The sequence below is a fragment of the Pongo pygmaeus genome, chromosome X (genome assembly GCF_028885625.2).
Source record: "Pongo pygmaeus isolate AG05252 chromosome X, NHGRI_mPonPyg2-v2.0_pri, whole genome shotgun sequence".
NCBI lineage: Eukaryota > Metazoa > Chordata > Mammalia > Primates > Hominidae > Pongo > Pongo pygmaeus.
The window spans coordinates 68,669,723-68,696,204 of record NC_072396.2 but is presented as its reverse complement, the minus strand read 5'-3'; the positions used below and the strand labels follow the sequence as shown (position 1 = coordinate 68,696,204).

Genomic DNA, 26,482 nt, shown 5'->3' with positions numbered 1-26,482 from the left:
GTAGGGTCCCTAGGGTACAAGCACTATCCCTAATATCTTATGGGTGTGTTGTACATATATGCCATAACTCCAATGGGACTGAGGCTCCCAGAATGAAGCAAAGCTTTTCCTTCTAATCCAAAAGACTATGGAAATGGCCATTGGGTATAGTAGGAAAAAACTTAGTGTTAAAATATTAAGGTGCTAAGCTTCCAGGTCTGGCTCTGGCTCTGCCTCAGATGAGCTGCACCAGATGGGGAAAGTCAGTGTGTGGGTACCTCTGCATCTCTATTTCCTTGGCCAGGAAATAAGGATATTGCCTGCTTTGTTCATTTTGTGTGTTATTGTGATACAAAAACAAAAATAATGAGTGTTTTAGAGCTTTCAACTTTGAAGTTTACAAAAGGAGAAAGCTCTGTACACTAGCTGTCAATATTAAAAGACTATTTGAGCTCCCCATGTCCTTGGTTTGCTTATTTCTCTCTCTCCCCTGTGAACTTCTGATATAAGAAATCTAAATCAGTAAAAAGAACTGAGAAAATGGAACCAGGGAGGGGTGAAAGAAATTACTCAATCTCTGGTTCTATATAAGCACCCGCCTCCAGGGTAATAAAGTTCTGTAACCAGGTAGACAGAGGGAAAACAAAAAGGCTTTTTATTTGGAAAGCCAGAAAAACAACAACAGAGTATGACACTATATGCAAATGTCTCTTGAGCAGCATAACACAGTCTTCAGACAGACTCCAATGGAGAAGAACAGATCTGGCATCCCCTGTGAGGCAGGGATTGGTCAGCTGTGGGCTGCAGCCCCTTATGGCCAAGGCAAAGGAGGGCAGAGAACCACCTCACCTCTGTGGGAGCAACTTGTCTCCGGCCAGGTAGCCAGACTTATGCACTTCCTTGTTGAAGTCGCCATACTTAGACTGGACAGCATACGAGGCCAGCAGCACAGCGGTCTCAGGCGGGCAGTAAATATCATCATTGAGAATGCCCTCTTTCACTTGCAGAAAGAACAGGCGCTGAGTGATGTCCTGAATCAATTCCTCGGACACATCCTCGGGGTAGAACTTGGCACGGAACTTAAAGAGCAGGGGGCTTTCCTTCCGCACGTCCTGGGCAGTCACCTGGGAGGAGTAAGGGTTATGGACTCTCAAAAAATAGGTTTTAAGGGTGATGGAGTGGCTGTAGGGTGGGAAGAAAACACTGAAAGATAATCAATTTGCATAATCTTAGACAGCTGGGTGGCAATCCCCCTGGTAATTAAGAAAAATAATACATTACTTTCACTGGGGACTGAATCCCATGTCTGTAATCACTTTCTGTTGGGAATTTCTTCCTGAAATTACCTTAATACCGACTGATGATCAGAAATCTTCAAACCACTTTTATCTGACTATATCCAACTATCCCCAAATTCTGAGAGTAGGCATAAGCTCTTCTTTTAAGCTCGTCTTATAAGTCTCCTCCAACTTCATAAATGAGCAAAGTAAGGACTAGGATACATGACTGAGGACTGAGAACTGGCTAGACAAGAGCACAATAGACCATTTTTTAAAGCCTGAAATGGAATACTAGTGGCTCCACACTTGTCCAGCAAAAGACTCAACTCTTTAGGAAAACAAGACTCTACCAGCAGAAGGTGGGGTACCTACTCCCTAGACACAATCAGAGAAGCAAACTGCAGGACAGTATGGAGACTTCTAAGGACAAGGCCAGCCAGTTTGAGGATACGAAGATGGAAGGCTACCAGGTTCCCGTGAAGATGCTGCTTGGGGTGGAGAGCTTGCATGGACTCAAACCATCCCATTTGGGGTCCAACTGAGGTAAAAGATCAAGAAAGAGGGAAACATCTATATGGGGTTCAGACATCAGTTGACTACTGGAGAAGGCGCAGCATAAGACTGTGAGATCTTTCAGATTTTTTTTTTTCTAGTTCAAGAATCTGTGGCTCTTTTTAACAAATCCTCGGCCAAGTGCAGTGGCTCATGCCTGTAATCCCAGCATTTTGGGAGGCCGAGGCGGGCAGATCACAAGGTCAGGAGATCGAGACCATCCTGGCTAACACGGTGAAACCCCGTCTCTACTGAAAATACAAAAAATTAGCCGGCCGTGGTGGTGGGCGCCTGTAATCCCAGCTACTCGAGAGGCTGAAGCAGGAGAATGGCGTGAACCCAGGAGGCGGAGCTTGCAGTGAGCCGAGATGGCGCCACTGCACTCCAGCCTGGGCAAGAGTGCGAGACTCCGTCAAAAAAAAGACAAAAACAAAAACAAAACAAAACAAAAACCCACAAATCCCCTAAAGCCATTGAGTTTGGAGAGATGAAGGGGATACCAATCCTCTCTTGAAGAGCCACTAACGGATTTGATCCAAAATAAGTCAAAGTTCAAGCTAGTGTTCCCAGTAGAAAGAAAAGAGTCTCTTCTTCTTTGAATGCTGGCCATTGTCGCTGTTAGAAGTCAAAGTAGAGACAGAGCAAGAGCTTTGCCTTGCCTGTGTCCTCTGTCCTTATTCTGATCCAAGTGGTCAACAGACCACCCAGTCACAAACACAGCCCTAGGTATCCAGGATTTGCCAATTAGCACATGGTACCCTCCCAGGAATGTTCCGGAAAAGAAAAGAATTCTAAACCCAACAGAGGAATAAGCAGTTACCTTCTTATTGAGTTTCAGCCAGGTGGAGAAACCTTTAGTGTCCTGGTACTGCAGACCAAAGAACCAAACTTCCCTCAAGCCAATAGTTTTCACCACCTAGAAGAGAAAACCAAAAAAACCAACCATTGATTGAATACTTCCTCTGTGTGAGGCACAGAGGACACAAAGTTTGAAGTCAATATTATATCTACCCTTAAAGGGTTTAAGGTGCTCAGCGTCTGGCAAGAAAATATACTTGGGCAGCAATCAAGAACTGATGTCGGCATCTCTCTACACAAAGTATTGCTCAGGCAGAAAAGCGATCTATTACTTATGAGCACTGACACATACCAAGAACCTTACATCCATCATCTCCTTTAATTTTCATAATACCCCTATGCTAGACTTACAATTAGGCCCATTTTATAGATATCAAAAATGAGGCTCAAATAAATGAAATAACTTGCCCAAGGTTCAGGTTGTGAGTGACAGAATTAGGGTTCAAACCAGGTCTGTTTGACTCCAAATCCATGCATATCCAGTGATTTCTGCCACCTCCTCCTTCCCTCTACAATGTCATGCCACTTCCCACTTCCATGATGGATTAAAGACTGAAGGTGGAGATTGTTGGATTAATTCCTGCACCTTGTTCTCTTGGGTTGCTCCCACATATTGTCCTTTATCCTTAGCAACTGGGGGTAATACCCACACCCTTAAGACTGAGTTCCATTTACAATACCCCAAATAAAGAATGTTTGAGAAGATAAAACGGGTACTGTGAAGGACTCTGAAGCCATGCTGTGCCTGGGTTCTGAGAGGATTTTTTCCAACCCTGATCAGAGCCCAGCCATGATTCCTCTTACACAGGTTTAGGGTGGAAATGAGGGTAGAAATAGGGTAAGTACCTCAGTGTAGTAGCTGAGGTGCCCCCTGTTGTTCTGAGCCTCCTGGCTGAACAGTGGGCAGGAAAGGGAGGCTTGCCAAGAGAACACAGATGAGCTCTGTTCTCTAGTCCCTGACATTAGCATGTTAATAGTCTGGCCCTCAGCTCAACCCCAGCATACCCACCACTGTCGATGGCAGCAGTGAAGCTGAGCCACATCCTAATGAGGTCAGGCTGGCCTTAGGCAGTCTTTTTTATTTTGTTTTTTGGGGGAAGGATGCAAGTGGAGGGTAAGGGTAAGGTGAGAAAGAATCATAGAAATATACCTGGAGATGGAAGCAGGGAACAAGGACCCAGTTTTGCTGATGTCCCTCCCTTATGAACAAATTAATATCTCCCTTCAAAATACACACACACACATGCACACACACACTCACTCACAAAGACACACATACACACACTAACACTGTATCCACAAAGTTTCTATTATGGATCCAAAGTCAGGCCCCACAGTCACACCCAGAGTTTACAATCTAGAGCTTCAGAGGCCCCAAAGAAAAAAGTAGCTCATATTTATTAAGTATCAATCATGCGTCAGGCGCTGAAGAGTAAACAACCCTGTGAGATAGCAATTATACCCATATTATAGATGAGGAACTAAGGCTTAGAGAGGTAATGCATCTAAAATTACAGAGCCATATAGAACCATGATGTGTCTGACTATAAAGCTTGTACCTTTTCTTCTCTAGCATGCTATGTCCTAATGCCAAGTACTCATATGAGCTTAGGACTCCTGAGCTTCTCAAGTGATTAACTGCCTTGTCTCTCCTTTGGCCCAAATTTTCCATCCAGATAATAAACTTTGATCACTTCTGCATCGAGATATGCTTCCTGGCATTCCCACTAGACCCAAGTAACAACCACTTTGGGGAGAAGCCATGTCCCCCAAGTCATCAACCTTCATTGCTCACCAGGTCACCCTTCCCCTTCATAGCTTGAATCAAGTATCAGGAAACCTGAGCAAAATGTTCATGTCTGTCTCCAACTAGCTGTATGATATCAAGGTAGCACATTTCATCTCCGGGCCTCGCCTTCCTTATCTATCCAAATTGGGGAGTATGGCTTCAATGATCTCTTTTTTCTTTTAAGTTCTATCATTGTACTAATTACATTACAAGGTTATTTTGCAAATGGTTAATAAAAACAATCCCATTTCCCAACTACCTCTTGCTGATGTGGATAATTAGAAACATGTTTAGAAAAGATCAGTGGGGGTGGGAGGTAATGAGGAAAAGTTCAAAAGCCTTCCAGAATTCAATGGCCAGCTGATTCCCTGACTCTAAGTCAACAGGCAGCTGGAACTGCCAGAAAGTTTCAGATGGAGAAATGTGAATGCTTATGTTGAAATGTAATATTGGCTTTTTGCAGAGGATGAAGGTAGTGGGTGGGCGTGAACAGAAAAGATTTTTTTAAAGCACCTCGTATATCATCCTAGACCTAAACAGGGCCCAAGGCCCAATTAACAGTTCTAATCATTTTCCACAGGGTTGCAGAAGAATAGTGTGTCCAGATGCAATTGGTGGGAAAAGGCAAGATCCAAGAAACAATCCAGCTGAGAGAGAGAGAAAAAAAAAGAGAGAGAGAGAGAGAGAAGACCCACTAAAGATGCTGAAGAGAAGATGGACCATGAGGGCCAGGATATTAGGTCATGGGGGGAGAACAGACTTGGAACAGAAGTAGTAGAGTAGTGCTATGGTTTGGATGTGGTTTGTCCCCACCAAAACTCATGTTGATGCTTCATTGCCAGTGTGGCAGTGCTAGGAGGTGGAATCATTAAGAGGTAGTATGTAATGAGAGGTGTTTCAGTCATGGAGACCCCGTCCCTGTGAATTACTTGACCTTTTGTCACATTATGAAGCAGCACAAAGGCCCTCACCAGAGGCTGAGCAGGTGCCGGTGCCATGCTCTTGGACTTTACAGCCACTACAATTATGAGACAAATAAGCCTCTTTTCTGTATAAAGTACCTAGCTGCAGGTATTTTATTATAAGAACATAAAATGGGCCGGGCGTGTTGGCTCACGCTTGTAATCCCAGCACTTTGGGAGGCTGAGATGGGCAGATCACGAGGTCAGGAGATCGAGACCATCCTGACTAACATGGTGAAACTTGGTCTCTACTAAAAATACAAAAAAATTAGCTGGGCATGGTGGTGCGTGCCTATAGTCCCAGCTACTCGGGAGGCTGAGGCAGGAGAATCGCTTGAACCCGGGAGGTAGAGGTTGCAGTGAGCTGAGATTGCACCACTGCACTCCAGTGTGGGCGACAGAACAAGATACTGTCAAAAAAACAAACAAACAAACAAAAACAAAACAAAAAAAAAACCATAAAATGGACTCAGACAAGGAGCAACTGGTCTTTGGCTGTACTAACAGACTAATTGTAGAGGCTAAGAGACTCCAAGACTGAAAGGAAGTGAGGTAAGCACAGACTATGTAGCCAGTCCCAGAAATCCCAGGAGTGAGAGCGTTAGCCTCTTTTTGCACCACATTGTCTGTTTCACTATTGGGTGGGGGTAGGGGTGTGATAAGAAAAGGAGGATTGGCCAGGCGTGGTGGCTCATGCCTATAATCCCAGCACTTTGGGAGGCCAAGACAGGTGGATCACCTGAGGTCAGGAGTTCAAGACCAGCCTGACCAACATGGTGAAACCCCATCTCTACTAAAAATAGAAAATTAGCTGGGTGTGGTGGCGCATGCCTGTAATCCCAGCTACTTGGGAGACTGAGGCAGGAGAATCACTTGAACCCAGGAGGTGGAGGTTGCAGTGAGCCGAGATCACGCCATTGCACTCCAGCCTGGGCAACAAGAGTGAAACTCTGTCTCAAAAAAAAGAAAAAAAGAGAGAGAGAGAGAGAAGGAGGATCATGGTGACTAAAGTAGTTCTGAGATCCACAGTAACTGAGGAGAAGTTGGACAAAGTCATACCTAAAGTGATGTCAAAAAAAAAAAAAAAGAGAGAATTCACGCTCAGTGGTGGGGAGAGGGAGGGTGATCTCTCTGAGCACTGTCTCTTCCTTTGTGAACATAAAGAAATCAGAAACATAAATTTTCCACTTCCTTAGGCTCTAGGGCTTAAAGAGATGAGTAATATCTCTCAGCCTGCACTGAAGTCTCAAAGTGAGAAACTGAGGACGTGGCGGGAAGGAAATATGGTCTGAAATCAGAATTGAAACTGAAAAAGAACAAAGAACAAAAATGGATGACTCCTGACCCCAGGCTACAAGGAAATCTCTAAGGCCCATGGGGGTGCTGTGAACCATTTTATCAGGCAACTCTAAACCCCTTTTCCAAGCCAAGTTTTTCTTGCTTCCAGCTTTGCTTCCAGTTGAGACCTCCATTCCAGAGGAAAGAGAAACCTTATTTTCAAGTGAGAGCTTAGCATCTAGCTTCCAGTTCCAGGAATAACCTCTGTGGCTCCAGTGACTAGGGTCCTTATCATTCCACTCTGAGAAATGGTCCTATCCCTGAGGAAAAAGAAGATTCTTTATTGGCTCCCTTTGAACCGACAGCCAGCTTATCTGATCTGAGCCAGTATTTCTCAAAGCTCCAATGGAAAAAATCCTTAAGCAGCAGAAAATAATGAATACATATACCCAAGGGACATAGTGGGTGTGATAGGATGGGGTAGGGGGAGATAATAGGTAGATGGCTGTAACCCAGCTATAATTTCCTTGAAGCCTCAGGTTTAATTATTTATGCAAATTTTATATTCTACTCCATAAATAATGAATTTTTAAAATTATTGCAAGTAAAATTAATGCTCTAGAATATTAAATCACATCCATCTCACAGCTTTGTATCCCTCCTGGAACCTGCCACATACACCTAAAGAAACCAGGACTTCAGTTTTTAAGACACTAGCTTAAGAAACTGGAGGCTGTGTATTCTACTCATCTCCATGACTGTGGAGAGTTACAGGGTTCAAGCAACATAAACTGGAAAACTGAGGTGCCGTGAAAAGAAAAGATCTGCCTCGGAGTAAATCCTCATTAATTATCAGGAGCTTCTAGAAGCAAGAAAAAAAAACCCTTTACCTCCTTTTGACATGTGGCGGCAACCTACATCTGAGGTCTGTAGAGGAGAGGGGAGATCAGGTCAGCTTAGGAGCCCAGAGATTCTCTTCTTGAATCCCCCATGCATTTATCTGAGTAAACAAACTAGTGATGTCATCAGCCACTTCAAAAGCCCAGAGCATGGCCGGGCGCAGTGGCTCATGCCTGTAATCCCAGCATTTTGGGAGGCTGGGGCGGGCAGATCTTTGGCGCTCAGGAGTTCGAGACCAGCCTAGGCAACATGGTGAGACCCCATCTCTACTAAAAATACAAAAAGATAGCTGGTGTGGGCACCTGTGGTCCCAGCTACTTGAGAGGCTAAAGTGGGAGGATCACTTGAGACTGTGGGGTGTGAAGGTTGCAGTGAGATCACACCACTGCACTCCAGCCTGGGTGATGGAGCGAGACCTTGTCTCCAAAAAAGAAACACACACACACACACACGAGTGTGCACGCCTAGAGAAGAATGAGGGAGTAATGCTGGAGCTACAAGAGAAGAACTGTGTGAGAAACAATGTGCAAAACTTCATCAATGCCCAAACACCTGAGACCCCCAAGATACCATGACAGATTTGGCAGCATCTGCATCAGCCACCCACCTGAAAGCAAATTATTGCACCACTGGAAAGCACCAAGATGGGCTACCACTATTGCTGTTTCTGTTATTACACATTGCCTGTGTCAAGTGGTCACCTGCTCTATAACAGAGAACATACTCAGCTGAGGTTCTAAGTTTCTTTCTTTTATCGTTTTTTGTTTGTTTGTTTAGAGATAGGGTCTTGCTGTTAACCAAGCTGGAGTGCAGTGGTGCAATCATAGCTCACTGTAACCTTGAACTCCTGGACTCAAGTGATTCTCCAGCCCCAGCCACCCAAGTAGCTAGGACTACAGGCATGCACCACCACGCCCAGCTAATTTTTAAGTTTTTGTAGAGATGGGGTCTCGCTATGTTGCCCAGGCTGGTCTGAAACTCCTAGCCTCAAGTGATCCTCTCACCTTGGACTCCCAAAGCACTAGGATTACAGGCATGAGCCACCATGCCCAACCTAGCTAGGGTTCTAAGTTTTAGAAGCAGGTAAAGTGGAAGAAGTTTCCAGAGGACAGTTGACCAAAAGCATTAGAAAAACTGGAAATGCTATGTGCCCTGGTTTAAGCCCCAGCTATACCACTTCCTAGCTATATGACCTTAAACAGATAATTTCACCTCTGTAAGCCTCAGTTCTGCATCTGTAAGATGGAGATCCTCCTACTATAATAGATGTTAGTTATTTTATAAAATGAAAAAAAAAAGGTTTACTGTCCTTATTGCAGAGTATTCAAGTCCTAAGTACTTTACTGAGCCAGAAGAACTTCCTGATTTCATAGCTCCCTCATCTGAACTCTCAGGGCAATGCCACCTACTTTAGTCCTTAATAAGAACCACCAATATTAGAATGCTTGGTATGCACCAGGCATTTTACTTATTTGAGGATTAAATCACAAAATCTGAGATTAGCATGATTATCATTTTACTAAGGAAAGGAAAGTACTGAGAGGCTAAATGAGCCATCCAAGGTCACACAGTGAAGTAACAGGACGGAATTTGAACTCAAGGCTGGTTCTAAATTCTGTGCTTTATATATCACCCCATGGAACCTGACCTCAAGGGCATTTATTTCATTCTTTGTGGGTAGAGAGTTGCATGTGCCTTTCTATGCTTTTATAGGTAAGGAACTCCAAGTTCCTGAAGAACAGAGATGGTGTTTCACAGTGTACACCTTCAGTCAATATTAAATGAATTAGTAAATAGATGAATGAATCAATGCTTTGAGATTTCACACCTCTGTCCTTGAGCACAGCCCTTTAGTGGCACCTAGGTAATCCAAGATCAAAAGCTTTAGAAGTTGAAGCAAGTGACAAAATCACTATAGCAAAACATGTTCTCTCTCCCCTCTAGCTGTAGCACACTCACAAGAAGAGAGGTAAATGAGAGAAACTATGAGTCCTACTTCCCTTTCCCACCAGGCCTTAGACCTCCTCAAGCTATGGCATCCCATTGTTGCCTATTATTTATTGCTGGTGCCAAGGAGTACTTCCTCTCTGGTTGGCTTCCTCTCTGGTCATTGGCCAGATGACTGCTGCGTTCCAGGATGGCCATAAAGCTTTTGCCAATTCCTGCCAAGGAGTCTAGCTCCTTCCTCCCAGGCCCAGGCTCCACCAGGAGGGCCTCCTTGAATGATGGGTCCCAAGGGCCAGACAGAACAGACTTCCTCCCTTATGCCTCATCAAGTTAGAGAGAGAAGAGCTCACATCCCCCAACTGCCTATGAACACATACCTCTACGGATTCCTGACCTGACCTGCCTTGGCCTCAAGAGGGCCAAATGCTCAATTCCTTGAGTTCAAATCTTTTTTCCTGTATTTTTTCACCTGTGGGGTCCACCTCAGTCCCTCTGACTCACAGAATGTGACTGCCCCCCTCCTTCTTATGATAGTCCTTCAGAGGTCTGAAGACAGAAAACATATCTTCCTTGAGTCTTCTCTAAGTTGAATACTCCCAATCACCCCAAACAGAGTAGTGCAGTGCAGGAAAAGTATAGTTTTGTGATCAGAGTTGTATTCAAAATTCCATATCACAACTTACTAACTACATGACCTAGAGTATGTTCTTTCACCTCACAGAAGCAGAAGCATTGTGAGGATTAAAGCGCCTAGCCAGGAATAGTCCATAGTATGTGCTCAATAAATGATACTTCTCAAGATAACAATGATGAGAAGTCATGGACTTCTTGGTTTCCAAGTCTGTTAAAGGCTTTGTTTTGGAAGCAGTAGCGTTCAGAACTAGCATACCAATCTGCCCAGGGTTCCCTACTATCTGGGGTTCCCTACTGTCTGGGCTTCCCTCAAATCCACGCCCACAGCACACAAACCAAACACTAACAAAAAACTACGAGGCATTGAGGTTTTTTGAAGTTAATAAACCTCTTTGTTCAAGAATTTTTCTGCCCCCACTAGGCTCCAAATCATGCCTTCCTCATCCTCCACAGCCATCCCCCTGCAATGCACATATACAAAGCCCCCAGTGTTGAGGGTAAAGGATGGCGTCATCTGGTTTGGGAGGGGGAATTAGTAGAATCAGGGCTCTTGGAAGGAGTATAGGTAAATGTCAAAGGAGCCTCTGGCTCCCAGCTGGTCTGTAAAATCTGCACTGACTAACCCCCTCCCTCTCTAATAGCTGCTACCCAGAATGATACTGCTGTCTAAAGCAAAGGGCCCAAAAGCCTATGTGTTCTATGGACACTTCCTCCCTTTTGTCTTAGAGACAGTAAAAAGCCTGTCAAGGACGAGATGATCCCCCTGCCAGCTAGCCCTACCTCCTCACATATGCCAGTAGCTGATCATACTCAGGTGAGGCATTTCCCTCCTTTTTACAGAAAAGGATTGTCTGAAATCCCAATACTAGGAACAGAAATGGGAGAGAAAGAGAGATGGAATGCACAAATAAATGCCAGAGATAAATTTTTTGAGAGATAACCAGATTTGAGAAACAAGTTAGGCATTGTACAGATGAGAAACTGAGGCCCAAAGAAGGGAAATGTTTGTATCACAGGGAGTTAGTGACAGAGCCAGCCCTACAGCCCAAGATTCATGACTTTCTATCCAGGCCCTTTTGCCTTCACTAGGCTGTCCCTTTAAAAGTTCTCCAATATAACCTCCATGTGAAGAGAGAATGCAAAGCACAATTATAATTAGAATGCATTTAGTCATTCCAGACTAGCACCGTAATCACTTGTGAGCTATGTGAATGTAAGCACATCATTTTAATTGTAGTAAACTTGTATTTAAATATTCCTCAGACTAATTTGTATTTTCACAAATTAAGTATCAATGATTACACTTTGCCATTCAAAGTAAAACAAACACAAAACAAACTCCAGAGAAGTAAGTTCCACCTAAATCTAAAGTTAGATATTCTGAGGATCATTAAGCCTATTTCCCAATTCTCCTAATTCTAGATTATTTTTCTTTACTTTTTTTTTTTTTTTTTTTTGTAGAGACAGAGTCTTGCTCTGTCACCTAGGCTGGAGTACAGTGGCGTGATCATAGCTCACTGTAACCTTGAACTCCTGGGCTTGAGCAACCCTCCTGGCACAATCTCCTGAGTAGCTGGGACTATAGGTGTGCACCATCATGCCAGGCTAATTTTTAAATTTTTTGTAGAGACAGGGTCTCGCTATGTTACCCAGGCTGGTCTCGAGGCCCTGGGCTCAAGCAATCCTCCCATCTCAGTGTTAGGATTACAGACATGAGCCACCACATCACGTCAACTCCAGCTCAGTTAATAATACAAGAAGCACAATGGTATTGGAAAGGGAGCTATCATTTATTACTTCTCTACTATATGCTGGATGCTTTCTTCCAGCTAATACTTTCTTTCCTATTTGTGTTTTCTTATCTTTTTCACCTATTTCTAATTTATCTTTTTGGATTGGACATCCTTATATGCCACTATAATCAGATTTTTGAGTAACAGGTAAGATACAAACATAATACACTCACAAAAATCCTGTGAGGTAAGTATTAGATTTTTCTGGGGGGGAGGGGATGAAGATACCAACTCAGAGAGTTCAATAATTTTCCCAGGGTCTAACTAGGAAAATGAGGATTTTGTGTCCTCATCTGTAAAATGTGCCAGTACTAATTCATGCACTCACAGAGCTTTATGATAGTCAAACGCTTATCATAATACTTAGCATACACTGAGTCCTGGATAAATGTTAACTCTCATCTGTATTAGCCACAGACAATAATTTTCCCACTCTATGTAATAAGAACTCAGAAGGTGTACCCAAGCTGTCCTCAAATTTCTAGCCCTCTCCTACCCGTCTCCATTCTACTCTTGTCTTTTCTCTCACCAGTCAGGAGTATTCACAGGAATAGAATTAGCTTATTTGAACACAACCTCCTTCTTTTTTTCTTCCTCTCTCCAACCCTGGGGAAGTTCTCATACGGTAGAAGGACACAGAGAGCAAGGAAGAAAGGGAAGCAAGAGGGCCTGGAGAATCCATCAGGGTGATATGCAGCCTAACATCCTGGACAATAACTCAGACCTCCACCTCATCGGAGGCTGGTGGAGAAATGGGATAATGGCCTGTCTGGTGAGGGCCCAGCCTCTGGAAATGGGAGCCTCATTTTTGCTCCTAGAAGTCTGGCCACAGACGGCACATTCCCTTGAATGCTAAAAATGTCTGTAGCTCCCATTTGTTTATTATAGTATACAGTACATCCTTTCCGACAATAATGATTCACAATGAAAGGACACCCCTTGGGTTGGAGATGGGAATGACCACTTCACTACGGCGAGTAAGCAATTATCTTCATGGCATGCCTGCAGGAGATGAAGCAGCCTCCTACTGCATCCATCAACTCCCATGTTATCCTAAGTCCCAACATTCTTTTGAGAGAAATGTACATAGAGCTTACTACCTCAGGGAGAGTAAGTTAGTTTCCTTCTACTAGGAAGCAAAAACATGGGACACAGGCAGTGTGGTGCAGTGGCAAGAATGTGGAGTGCAAATCCCAGCCAAATATCATTTGGGTGCAATTAGGTTATTTAACTTCTGAGCCTCATCATTAAAATGGAGAAGACATCACTTACATGTTTCAGAGTTAAAAGGAAGGCTCCATATGCTAAGATTTTTAAAGCATCTAGCATAGAATATACACCATTTTCTTTTCTCCCTTATTCAGGACCAAAGATAAAATTAATTGGGACCATAGGGTACAGGTTGCCAAAGTTTAACTTTGCCTCCTTTCATATTAAGGCTGGAATCAGCCTTCATTTTGACCTACCTTGGAGTGAACAGGAAGAGAGATTCTTTGACAAGAGGCAAAAGGCATGGATTGTTGGCATTGTGGTGGAAGCTATTCAGAGAAGGAGAGGAGGCTAAGGAGTCTCCGCCTTACCTGGTCAAATAGCTGCTTCCCGGTGGTGTTGGGCTGGATGGCAAACTCCAGCTCTGCATCCATGGTGGTCACACGCACACTGATCTAGGATGAGATCAAAGGAAGCAGGTTAGTAATCTGGCTCTGTGTTCAACAGAGCCTGAGACAAGTGTCTCTGCTCAACCACAGAGGAAGGAGCTAGGATGCTAAGAGCCTGGGCAACTTAGATATTGATGGGGATGAAGGGAGAATATTGACCCAAACACAACCCCTGCTCCCAAGCAGCTTATTGAAGACAAACAACACAGCCACAGAGCAATACTTACCAAAGAACAGACAAGCATGAAGGTCGGGCGCAATGCCTCATGCCTGTAATCCCAGCACTTTGGGAGGCCGAGGTGGGTGGATTGCTTGAGGCCAAGAGTTTGAGACCAGCCTGGGTAACATGGCAAAACCCCATCTCTACTAAAAATACAAAAATTAGCCGGGCATGGTGGTGCACACCTGTAGTTCAAGCTACTTGGGAGGCTGGGGTATGAGAATCGCTGGAACCCAGAAGGTAGAGGTTGCAGTGAGCCGAGATCGCACCACTGCACTCCAACCTGGGCAACAGAGTGAGACTTTGTCTCAAAAAAATTTTAAAAAAAGAATGCAGATCAGCCTACAACTAAGAGCAGGCAAATGATAACTGTACTTCTTCCAGGAAGGCCTTTCCATCTATACTAGACAGCTTCAGCTCACAGGGTTCTCTTCTCACCTCTGATCTACCTGGATTATCTACACCACTGGTAAACAATTGCAGACGCAAATTAATATCAGGACAAAGAGCACTGGGTTCCACATGATAATCTAAAGGGCAGAAAAAGCTTTCAATAAAATCCAACACCCCTTCATGTTAAAAGTTCTCAATAAACTAGGTATTGAAGGAGCATAACTCAAAATAATAAGAGCCATCTGATAAACCCACAACCAACATCATACTGAATGGGCCAAAGCTGGAAGCATTCCCTTTTAAAACCGACACAAGACAAGAATGCCCTCTCTCACCACTCATATTCAACATAGTATTAGAAGTCCTGGCCAGAGCAATCAGACCAGAGAAAGAAATAGAGGGCAACCAAGCAAGAGGAGAGGAAGTCAAATTATCCTTGTTTGCAGATGACATGATCCTATATCTAGAAAATCCAATAGTCTCGGCCCAAAAGCTCCTTAATCTGATAAATAACTTCAGCAAAGTCTCAGTGTACAAAAATCAACATACAAAAGTCACTAGCATCTGTATACACCAACAACAGTCAAGCCAAGAGCCAAATCAGGAAGGCAATCCCTTTCAGAACTGCCACAAAAGAATAAATACCTAGGAATACAGCTAACTAGGGAAGTGAAAGATCTCTACAAGAACTACAAACCACTGCTCAAAGAAATCAGAGATGACACAAACAAATGGAGAAACAGTCCATGCTCATGAACAGGAAGAATCAATATCGTTAAAATGGTGATACTGCCCAAAACAATTTATAGAATAGATTCAATGCTATTCCTATCAAACTACCAATGACATTCTTCACAGAACTACGAAAAACTATTTTTAAATTCATATGGAAACAAAAAAACAGCCTGAGTAACCATGGCAATCCTAAGCAAAAAGAACAAAGCTAGAGGCATCATGCTACCCAACTTCAAATGATACTAGAGGGCTACAGTAACCAAAACAGCATTGTACTGGTACAAAAACAGACACAGAGACCAATGGAGCAGAATAGAGAGCCCAGAAATAAGGCCACACACCTACAACCATCTGATCTTTGACAAAGTCGACAAAAACAAGCAATGGAAAAAGGACTCCCAATTCAATAAACGGTGCTGGGATAACTGGTTAGCCATATGCAGAAGATTGAAACTGGACCCCATCCTTATCTCATATATAAAAATCAACTCTATATGTATTAAAGACTTAAATGTAAAAGTAATGTAAAACTCAAAATTATAAAAACCCTCAAAGAAAACCTAGGTAATACCATTCTGGACATAGGAATGGACAAAGATTTCATAACGAAGACGCCAAAAGCAATTGCAACAAAAGCAAAAATTGACAAATGAGATCTAACTAAACTAAAGAGCTTCTGCACAGCAAAAGAAACTATCGACAGAGTAAACAGGCAACCTATGGAACCAGAGAAAATATTTGCAAAGTATGCAACTTACAAAGGTCTAATATCCAGCATCTATAAGGAACTTTAACAAATTTACAAGAAAAAAAACAACTCCATTAAAATGTGAGCAAAGGATATGAAGAGACACTTTTCAAAAGAAGACATACATGTGGCCAAGCAGCATATATAAAAAATTAACATCATTAGAGAAATGCAAATCAAAACCACAATGAGATACCATCTCACACAAGTCAGAATAGCTATTATTAAAAAATCAAAAAATAATAATAATAATAACAGGTGCTAGTGAGATTGCAAAGAAAAGGGAACCTTTATACACTGTTGGTGGGAGTGTAAATTAGTTCAACCATGGTAGAAAACAGTGTGGCAATTTCTCAAAGACCTGAAAACAAAACTACCATTCAACCCAGCAATCTCATTATGGGGTATATATCCAAAGGAATATAAATCATTCTATCATAAAGATACATGAACGCGCATGTGCATTGAAGCACTGTTCACAATAGCAATGACATGGAATCAACCTAAATGCCAATCAATGGTAGACTGGATAAAGAAAATGTATGATACTATGCAGCCATAAAAAACAACAAGATCATGTCCTTTGCAGGAACATGAATGGAGTGGAGGTCATTATCCATAGCAAACTAATGCAGGAACAGAAAATCAAATGCCAGGCTGGGCATGGTAGCTCACACCTGTAATCCCAGAACTTTGGGAGGCCAAGATGGATGCATCCCTTGAGGCCAGGAGTTCGAGACCAGCCTGGACAATATAGCGAAACCCCATCTCTACTAAAAATACAAAAATTAGCCAGGCAAGGTAGCACACACCTGTAATCCCAGCTACTTTAGTGGTTGAGGCACGAGAATCGCTTTAACCCAGGAGGCACAGGTTGTAGAATACCACATGTTCTCACTTATAAGTGGGAATTAAATGATGAGAACACACGGACACATAGAAGGTGGAGGGTGGGAGGAGGGAGATGATCCGGAAAAAATATTTTAATAACTAATGAGTATTAGCCTTAATACCTAGGTGATAAAATGATCTGTACAATGAACCCCCATGACACGAGTTTACCTTATGACAAACCTGCACATGTACCCCTGAACTTAAAATAAAAATTAAAAACAAAGAAGAACACTGGATTCCAAGCCTAGCATGTAACTGGTCAAATCTACAACCTTGGATAACTCCTGTCCTTTTCCTGGGCCTTAGTTTCCCTCACCTGCGCAAAGGCAGGAATGGAATGGAGGGCAGCCAATTAAACTAGATAAATGGTCCAAAGACCATTTCAGTGCTGATGCCGGTGGTTCTATATACTGCCTTGCATTGTTAATGCTTCCTATATTTATGGCTCATTGGCTTCCTTAGGCTCAAGAGGGGAAGGGGGCCTCAGTAGAGGTGGGTATGGGCAGCATAGAGGTGCTACCAAAGCAAACTCAGTGGGAGGACAAAGGTACAGAAACAGGCCCAGACCAAAATAAGAGACAGCCACACACATGACTTCATGGGCACTAGAAAAAATACCACCTTTACAAATAGATCCTGGAACCTAGGTCAATGATAGCTGAAATTTCATAATTAGAGATTTATTCCTTTGGCTGAAAACTCAGTAGTAATGGTAGCAGTAGTAACAGTAACAGGCAGCAACTTTCCTGTATCAAGACTTGCTACGCACCAGGCACTTCATATGTACTACCCCATTTAATATCAATAATCACCCTGTGAAGTAGAGTATTATCTCCACATTGGAGATAAAGAAATAGGTATTTGTCTAAAGTCACATTGCTATTAAGCAGGGGAGACAGGGTTTGAATCCAGGTCTAAATCCAAACCTCACAATGTAAACCAATATGCTAAATTCCTCTTACAGAGTACAAAATTCTCCCATTAAAAGAAAAAAAAGATTGATTTTTAGTTGTTAGACATTTTGCTTAAATAATGTATATAGTACAGCCACAAAACAAGCCAGCTTGTTATATGGTCATACAAAACCTTTATGAAGACTATTTCATGCTCAGGGAAGACACTTTAGTAATATTAAGTGAGGAAGTATAAACAGTATTTCATAGAGTCCATGAGCTCAACTTTGTAAAATGTATACATAGAAGGATGATTGGAATCTTGTCCAAGTATTAGTCAGGCTTGGTTTTGGGGTGGTGATCTTATGGGTGCTTTCTCCCTTCTTTAAACTAAAAAAAAAAAAAAAAAAAAAAAAAAAAAAAAAATCTAATCTACATTTTCTAAGGTGGTCACATACTACTTATAGTATTGAGGGAAAGCACCAGATATAGTATTGCCAAAGATGCAAATTTCCATGGAGTGAGTAAGACATTAAACCTTATCAGTCTTTGAACCTCTAGGACTTTCCTGAATACACGGGTCAGGAGCAGGGAAGAGGGGGCCAGGCAGCTATTTTGCCAGATAAACAATTATGATGAGGATCAGGCCCAGAAAACAACTTTGTAAATAAATCTCGCTAGGGAACCAAGGAGGAAATCTATTTTAGGATTGACAATGGGACAGGAAAGGTCTTGAAGGCAGGAACAAGTAAGGCAAGTACCCCAGTGGGAGTAAGGCAAGGTTAGCCACTTTGATTTGGTACTACCCTAGGCTTCCTGCCAAGTCAGTGATCCCTACAGAATGAGCCCTCATAAAGTAGGATGGGGCCATTGGACTGGAATTTGAGGGGCACCATACTATATCCAGCCTCAAATCACCCTTGAGCTGGGTCAGGGGTGACCTCAAAACACCAATGACTGAAGGGACAGGAGAGAATAGAAAGGGGGCAGTGGGCTTTTTAGAACAATAGACTTTATTCTCACCTCAAAGTTTACGTCTTACTTAGAATTACCTTTCCAGTACTCAAGATTCAATGGGTACTCACGCAAGATGTTGGCTAAATGAATGGGTACCAAACAAGGGGATATTGGAGATAGACACAGCATAATATACACATACAAAGATGGGGACATTTGACATTTTGACTTTTTTGTGCCATGAATCATTCTTGCCTGTCTAGTGAAGCCTATGGACCCCTTCTTAGAATATTTGTAAATGCATGAAATAAAGTAGACACAATAAGACAAAATTACATTGAAATAGTTGAAATATAATCAAAATTTAATAATATGTGCTTATGATCATATTAAGTAATTACCGAGCACTAAGTCTTATTAGTTAGTTATTGCCACTGTAATTTCAAACGTATATTGAGCATAAATAATATTTTGAGAAATATACAATAACTAATTGTGATATAAAAATATGTATGTTAGGGGCTGGGTATGGTGTCTTACGCCTGTAATCCCAGCACTTTGGGAGGCCAAGGCGGGCGAATTACTTGAGGTCAGCAGTTCGAGACCAGCCTGGCCAACATGGTGAAACCCCATCTCTACTAAAAATACAAAAATTAGGCCAGGCGCAGTGGCTCACACCTGTAATCCCAGCACTTTGGGAGGCTGAGGCAGGTGGATCCCCTGATGTCTGGAGTTCAAGACCAGCTGACCAACATGGTGAAACCCCATCTCTACTAAAAATACAAAAAATTAGCTGGGCATGGTGGAGCATGCCTATAATCCCAGCTACTTGAGAGGCTGAGGTAGGAGAATCCCTTAAACCTGGGAGGCAGAGGTTGCAGTGAGTTGACATCGAGTCATTGCACTCCAGCCTGGGCAAAAAGAGCAAAACTCCATCTCAAAAAAATAATAATAATACAAAAATTAGCCGGGCATGGTGGTGCACACCTGTAGTCCCAGCTACTCCGGAGGCTGAGGCAGGAGAATCGCTTGAACCCAGGAGGCAGAGGCTGCAGTGAGCCGAGATCACGTCACTGCACTCCAGCCTGGGTGACAGAGCAAGACTTCATCTAAAAAAAAAGTACATTAGATAGTTTCTGTATAAACTTCTATTATTAAGAAACCTTAAAAAAAGGATAGAATCCAGGAAAACACTCCACAGCCTAAGAGTTGGTAACAAGGTCATGGGTACTGCTATTACTGCTGCCTTTATTTTATTTTTATTTTTATTTTTATTTTTATTTTTATTTGCCTACATTCATAATTGAACAAATGGCTAAATTACAAAGGAGAGGTTGGTAAAAAACAAACAAGTAATTTTCCTCCATCCAAATTCATATATCCTTCCCACTTCAAATTCTATCCATGGACCCCATAGAGGTCTGAGGACTCCAGGTTAAGGAGCTTCCTATAAATTCATTTCAATTCACCCAATATTAATGGAACCCAATGTTTAAGGAACTATGGTTGGAACAGAGCAGTAGAACCGGTCCCTGATCTCAAGGCACTTACTGAAAAACACAAAAACTAAAATGTACAAGGGAGACCCTGAAAAGTGCCATAATAGAAGAACAGAGGAAAACTTTCGTGGAAATTAGGAACCATAGTTCAAAGTAGTGTTTGCACTGATTTCCAAAGAATAAGCTGGATTGTGGAAAAGAAAGACTGTGAGGGTAAGCACAAGAGCACTCAAATGTCCCAGGTAGAGAAAACAACATGTATGATGGCCCAGAAGGAGGCAAGGATGCAGTCCCTTTAGATGTCAGTCCTACTCCAGGGTGAATGAGGCCTGCAAAGTGAAGAGGGCAGAGTCTAGGAAGATAGGTGGAGGGCATTGAAGGCTATGCTAGAAGGCTGGGCCTTAATCCTGTTGGCAGTGGCCAGCCAGTCTAGAGGTTCTGGGCAAGGTGGGGCACAATCAGAACCGGGCTTTTTGGAAGAAAACACCCAGGAAGGAAACTAAGCGGGGGTGGGATTCCAGGGACATATTCCAAAGCCTAGGAGTTCCCTTTAATTCACAATATTGGAAATAATTTTCAAAGGAAGCAAGCCAGTGTCTCGTACAGATCATGACAATTGTAGGTCATGCCAATCCAGCGTCTTCAGGGCACTGATCAAGGGTGGAGCCCAGTGCTGGCCCAGAGTACATAATCAAATATTCGTTAAACAAATATTTATTAAATAAATCAATTGGTAAAGAAGGGCCCATCCTGAGTAATGAATAAGCATGTCAGAGAGGCTAGAGTTGGCCATGCTTCCTCCCTCGTAGAGGATCACCCTGGTACAAGGGCTCTACTAAAATCTGAAGGTGTGAGCTGAAACCCAACCAGAACCTGTTTTTTCTGAATCTCTACTCAGGGTTTCTGCCATTCCACTATGGCTTCTTCCCCAGGAATAGCAGCCTGAGGTTTCCTGAACTTCAATGTGGAGATAAATAATTTTAGGTTTTTAAAAAGTTGGAAAGAAAAACAAACACAAAAGAATTCCCATTCCTGTCTCCACTTAACTCAGAAGCAAATGTTAGTCCTGTTAGCAGCACTGTAAACCAGTACAACCACTATGGACAACAGTATGGAGGTTTCCCAGAAAACTAAAAATAGGACTACCATATGATCCAGCAATCCCACTACTAGCCATTTATCCAAAGGAAAAAAAAATCAGTATATTGAAGAGATATCTGCATCCTCATGTTTACTGCATCACTACATCACAATAGCCAAGTTATGGAATCAACCCAAGTGTCCAAAACCAGATGAATGGATAAAGAAAATGTGGCATATATACATAATGGAATATTATTCAGCCACAAAAAATGAAATCCTGGCCAGGCACAGTGGCTCATGCCTGTAATCCCAACACTTTGGGTGGCTGAGATGGGCGGATCACCTGAACTCAGGAGTTCAAGACCACCCTGGCCAACACAGTGAAACCCCGTCTCTACTAAAAGTACAAAAATTAGCCAGGTGTGATGGCGTGTGCCTGTAATCCCAGCTACTCAGGAGGCTGAGGCAGGAGAATCTCTTGAACCCGAGAGGCAGAGGTTGCAGTGAGCCAAGATCATGCCACTGCACTCCAGCCTGGGCAACAGAGCAAGACTCCATCTCAAAATAAATAAATAAATAAACAAAAATCCCGTCATTTGCAGCAACATGGATGAGCCTGAAGGACATTATGTTAAGTGAAATAAGCCAGGCACAGAAAGTTAAACACCCCACCAAGCATGGTGGCTCACACCTGTAATCCCCGCACTTTGAGAGGCCAATGCAGGTGGATCACCTGAGGTCAGGAGTTCAAGACCAGCTTGGCCAACATGGCAAAACCCCACCTCTACTAAAAATACAAAAATTAGCTGGGCATGGTGGCACACACCTGTAATCCCAGCTACTCGGGAGGCTGAAGCAGGAGAATCGCTTAAACCTGGGAGGCAGAGGTTGCAGTGAGCCAAGATCACGCCACTGCACTCCAGCCTGGGCAATATAGTGAGACCCTGTCTCACAAAAAGAAATGATAAATGTTTGAGATGATGAGTATGCTAATTACTCTGATCTGATCACTATATATTGTATATATCAAAACACTGCTATGTACCCCATAAATATGTACAATTTATCTATGCATTTATTATTATGTGTCAGGTTAAAAAAATCAAAATTAGGCTGAGTACGGCAGCTCACACCTGTAAATCCCAACACTTTGGGAGACCAAGGTGGGAGGACAGCTTGAAGCCAGGAGCTAGATCATCCTGGGCAATATAGCAAGACCATCTCTATTAAAGAAAAAAAATCAAGTTAAAAAATAATAAAAATTTTAAAATTAAAATTTAAAAAAATATTAAGTCATGAGGACAAGGCCATTGGTCTATGTTCTCCTGTTTTCTGTGTACGTGTCAGAGGTAGCAGGGAGTAAGGGTAGTAACAGCTGGGGCCTGAAAGTGATAGATAGGATAGAAGTCCTGACAAAGAAGGTCCCTTTGTTCTCTCTTAGATTAATCAGGGATTCAAGAGTGCAAGATGGGCTGCAGGCCCAGACCCACTGCCACAGAGGGCCCACTGGATGCTCACCCTTAGTGGGCACCCATGGTCTTCTTTTCGGGCCTAGACGCTGCTCTCTCCCCAAAGAGAAGACAGTGGTCTTGTTTGGGAGGAAAGAACCTAAAAATGAAGTTTCCAAAGTTGGCAGAAAATTCCCAGCCAGTCCTTCAGTTTGACAGGAATACAGAAGCTGACCCAGATGGCGTAGCATTTCAAGATGTAGTCCCCAGAAGAGAACTGTTTATATGGCTAGATCCCTGCCTAAGCCAGGCCCTGAGGATCTAGGCACAGCATGAGGTTAAAGACTGTGTCTCAGGAGAACATTAAGGTTTGAAGGAACAATAACAAAATGTCAGCATGTGTGTTTGGGGAAGGGGGAGTGTCATCCTCTCACATGCACTGGCCCTCCCACCCGTTGCCCAAGAACAATAAGCCCACTGTTATTTACTGAGCAATTCAACATAGACGCTTCCCACACCAAGCACTTCGCTAAGCACAAACTCATTTCGGTGGTACACTGTCCAAAGCCTTCAACAAACCGGGATCTCTCTCATGTCCCCAGTTAGCTGGGCTGAGACACAAAAGTAACCAGGCCAGATGCTACCTCTGTCTTGGCACCAGCAGCTGAGGTACTTTGGTCTCTGGGCCTGCCAGTTTCAAATAAGCAACTCTCTCTTTGCCTATCATCAGAAGCACCCAGGTGAGCAGTGGCCCAGCTACAGCAAAAGGGATTAGCAATGGTTTCCCCTCACCTACCCCATGTCACTGAACTATAAGATGGCTCTTTCCTGGAGAGAAGTTTGGAAGAGTCAGAGAGAAAAGCAGAGAGTAAGTCAAATAATTACAAGTAACTTGCCTGGAGCATGGACCTCCAAGCTGAGGGGATGAACATTACCATCCCCACTTAATAGATGAGAAAACTGAAGTGCGTAGAGGCAGGTGACAGAAGGATGGAAATGAACACTTACTGAATGCCAACAATGTGTCGGCCTCATCACACACAGTCTCACTTAACATCACTGAGGTCACATTTACTCAGCCAACAAGTAGTGGAGGCGGGTCTTCTGGACATTCCTGGAGCTCCTTCCACAACTCCACCCACCTCTCCTGTCATGTTGTCTTCAGACACTGGCTTGGCAACTATTTTGGCTAAGACTCAAACATTCTGGCATAGGAAGCCTGGGCACATCTTGGAAGCACTGCTTGGGAAGGTCCCCTTGTCTCACTGGGGCAGAGGTTGTGAGTCAGCCCAGTTGGGTCTGAGCTCAATGACCTCATTTCCACCTGCCACCTCCCCCAGGGGCCACCCCCGCTGGGCTTTCAGTGGGGCTGCTGGTGTAGAGAAGAAGGCAAGTATAAGTGGGGCAGGGGAGCCAGAAGAAGGATGAGCCCTACCAACGCAATCCCAGAGTTCTAGTATCTTCCCTGGCCAGAGAATAGTCATCACAGCGTCACTCACACTGCCTTCATCAGGTCGGAGGCTAAACTCCATTGTTTAGGCTCCAGTTCCCACCATTTCCTGCTACTAAGAGTGGGGCCAAGGCAGGGCAGGGCAGGTCCTGGTCTGTTTTGCCTCTCTGGATGACAGCACTGTCTCAAGTAGCTATTTTCCATAAGGGGAAAAACAAGGTTTGCTTTGAATCTTTAGCCTAGGGGCCATTCTGCTCCTCCTCCTCCTTCACTGACTCACTCACTTCCCAGCAAGTCAGCCTCTTCCCTGTTGACTTGGAAGTGGTAACTGGTACAGTTATCTGCTAGGACCTCTTCCAGACTCTCAATACGGCCCATAAGACCTGCCTGGGGTTAACCTTTCCTATGCCTGTGCCTTTTCCCAGTAGCTTCTAGAAAGGAGAACAACACCCAACCTCACTCACACCTTAATGGGTTAGCAGTAGTTCTTCAACCACTCCAACTCCTCCAGAGGGCGTCAGAGACAAGGGTCCCCTTTCATTTGTTTTGACCCAGCCCTGTCATCCAGAGCTCCTCAAGAAGCATTTCAACTGGAAGACAAGGGCACACTGGAGACTGAGAGTTACTCCTCCAATTACCATATGTGTGAGGGTTAGCAATGGAAATATAACCACCTTGTCCCTGTGGGAGCAGAGCTCAGGTCAGAGGTGAAAATTGAAAGAAAAAAATCAGAAACAGTGATGTCACTTTAGCAAGTTAGTTTCTTCATTAATCCAGCCTTAATTGCATGGCCTTTTGTTCAACCTCAGGCCCAGGTAGAGCCCTCTTGTTTTTCTCTCCACACGTGAAAGTCAGGAAGAAAACCATCTCCTTAGTGTCTGAACCTAACTTCAGTTCTTACTTTCAAAATCACCTTAGCCAAACCATACCCCCAGGGCAAATACTCTCCAGCCCCAACTCATCTCTCCTTCTTAGGCACATGGGCTGACCCACCAGCTCCTTAGCATGGCCATTCCTCTTTTTACATTTTCTCATTATTTCAACCCATGCATCCTAGAATCTCATATGGCTTCTCCCTTCTGAACTTCAATTTGTCCTCTAAGAAAATAAACAGTCCAGAATCCCAAATTGTCAGATCGGAAAAAGACCTCAGAGATCACTCGATTCGAACCTTGCAACATACAGCTGGGGAAACTGAGGTCCAAAGAAGGTAGGCACTGGCCCAGAGCCACACAGCTGCTAGGCAGTGTGGGAGGAGGGGCTAAAAACCTGGCTTTTGAGGCTGGGTGCAGTGGCTCACACTTGTAATCCCAGCACTTTGGGAGGCCAAGGTGGGTGGATCACCTGAGGTCAGGAGTTCGAGACCAGCCTGACCAATATGGTGACATCCTGTTTCTACTAAAAATACAAAAAATTAGCCAGGCATGGTGGTGTGTGCCTGTTGTCCCAACTACTAGGGAGGCTGAGACAGGAAAATTGCTTGAACCCGGGAAGCGGAGATTGCAGTGAGCCGAGATTGCGCCACTGCACTCCAGCCTAGGTGACGGAGCAAGACTCTGTCTCAAAAAAAAAAAAAAAAAAAAAAAAAACCTGGCTTTTGATCCACTAGCCTATTTAGTAGGCCATAGTGCCAGCCTGATATTTAGAAAACAGGTACTTCAAGCATACTATTATTGATCTAAAAAAAAAAAAACTATGTGGAGGAGGCTGGATCAATTTGTTTCTGTGAAAAACTCCAAGCTGGCACCGCTTGGAAGTTTAGCTTTCAACAGAGGGCAGGCCTAACTTTCGGGCTCTGAGACAATCACCACCACCCATTCTAGGGACACTAAATATTTTATAACACCGTGGAAGGAAAACTCAGAGAGCCCTGTTTCCAGAACTGTTTCCTTTGGAAAAACTTGAATAGCAACTGGTTGGGAAGGCCCCCAGTAATAGGCATAGCCAAGACTCAAGCTGGGGATTGAGGAGGGCACAGAGCAGAGAAAGAGGAAGGGAATTTGAGTAATGGGTTCATATCCAGGCAGCCAAGAACAACAGATTCCTTCAACTCCCATAAAACTTCAAAGCTGCTGAAATAAAAGGAGTGCAGACCCATCATTAATAAAGTAAGTCTCCAGATGGGCAAAGCCCTTATCCGGGGCCACACCTAGCTGGGCTTCACTCTTTAGCGTCAGTTTCCTGCTTGACCCAGCTTCCTGCCAGCAAGTTTTACAGGAAGTATTTGTAGACTGGAAACTGACCATTTTTGGCTGCCTGACTATGCCAGCTCTGCCCAGGGTGCCAGAAGAGGGCTCTATTCCCTCTGCTTAGGAACAGACTCCAGCAACCTCCAGCATCATACTTCTGAAGCACACTGGAGCTGATCCAAACCCAAACTTGGGTTCCATCTATTGCTCATGGGAATGTTAAAACTGCTGAAGCCAGGATTAGTCAAATATGCAGTTGCAGGGGGACGCTTCTGGCCCTAATCAAAAAGTTCTGTTTCCAGCTAAGCGTGATGGCTCATGCCTGTAATCCCAGCACTTTGGGA

At 43.5% G+C, this 26,482-nt stretch overlaps 1 protein-coding gene across 1 annotated transcript in view; it reads right to left on the bottom strand.

Moving 5' to 3' along the window:
• Positions 1–26,482, bottom strand: part of MSN (moesin) — a 76,524-nt gene that overhangs the window by 13,783 nt on the left and 36,259 nt on the right. Inside the window, exons 2-4 of the mRNA XM_054471248.2 lie at positions 13,552–13,635; positions 2,632–2,727; positions 829–1,103 (exon numbers count right to left, since the gene is read on the bottom strand). Coding sequence (XP_054327223.1) covers positions 829–1,103; positions 2,632–2,727; positions 13,552–13,635 — 455 coding nt within the window. The remainder of the gene's footprint in view (positions 1–828; positions 1,104–2,631; positions 2,728–13,551; positions 13,636–26,482) is intronic.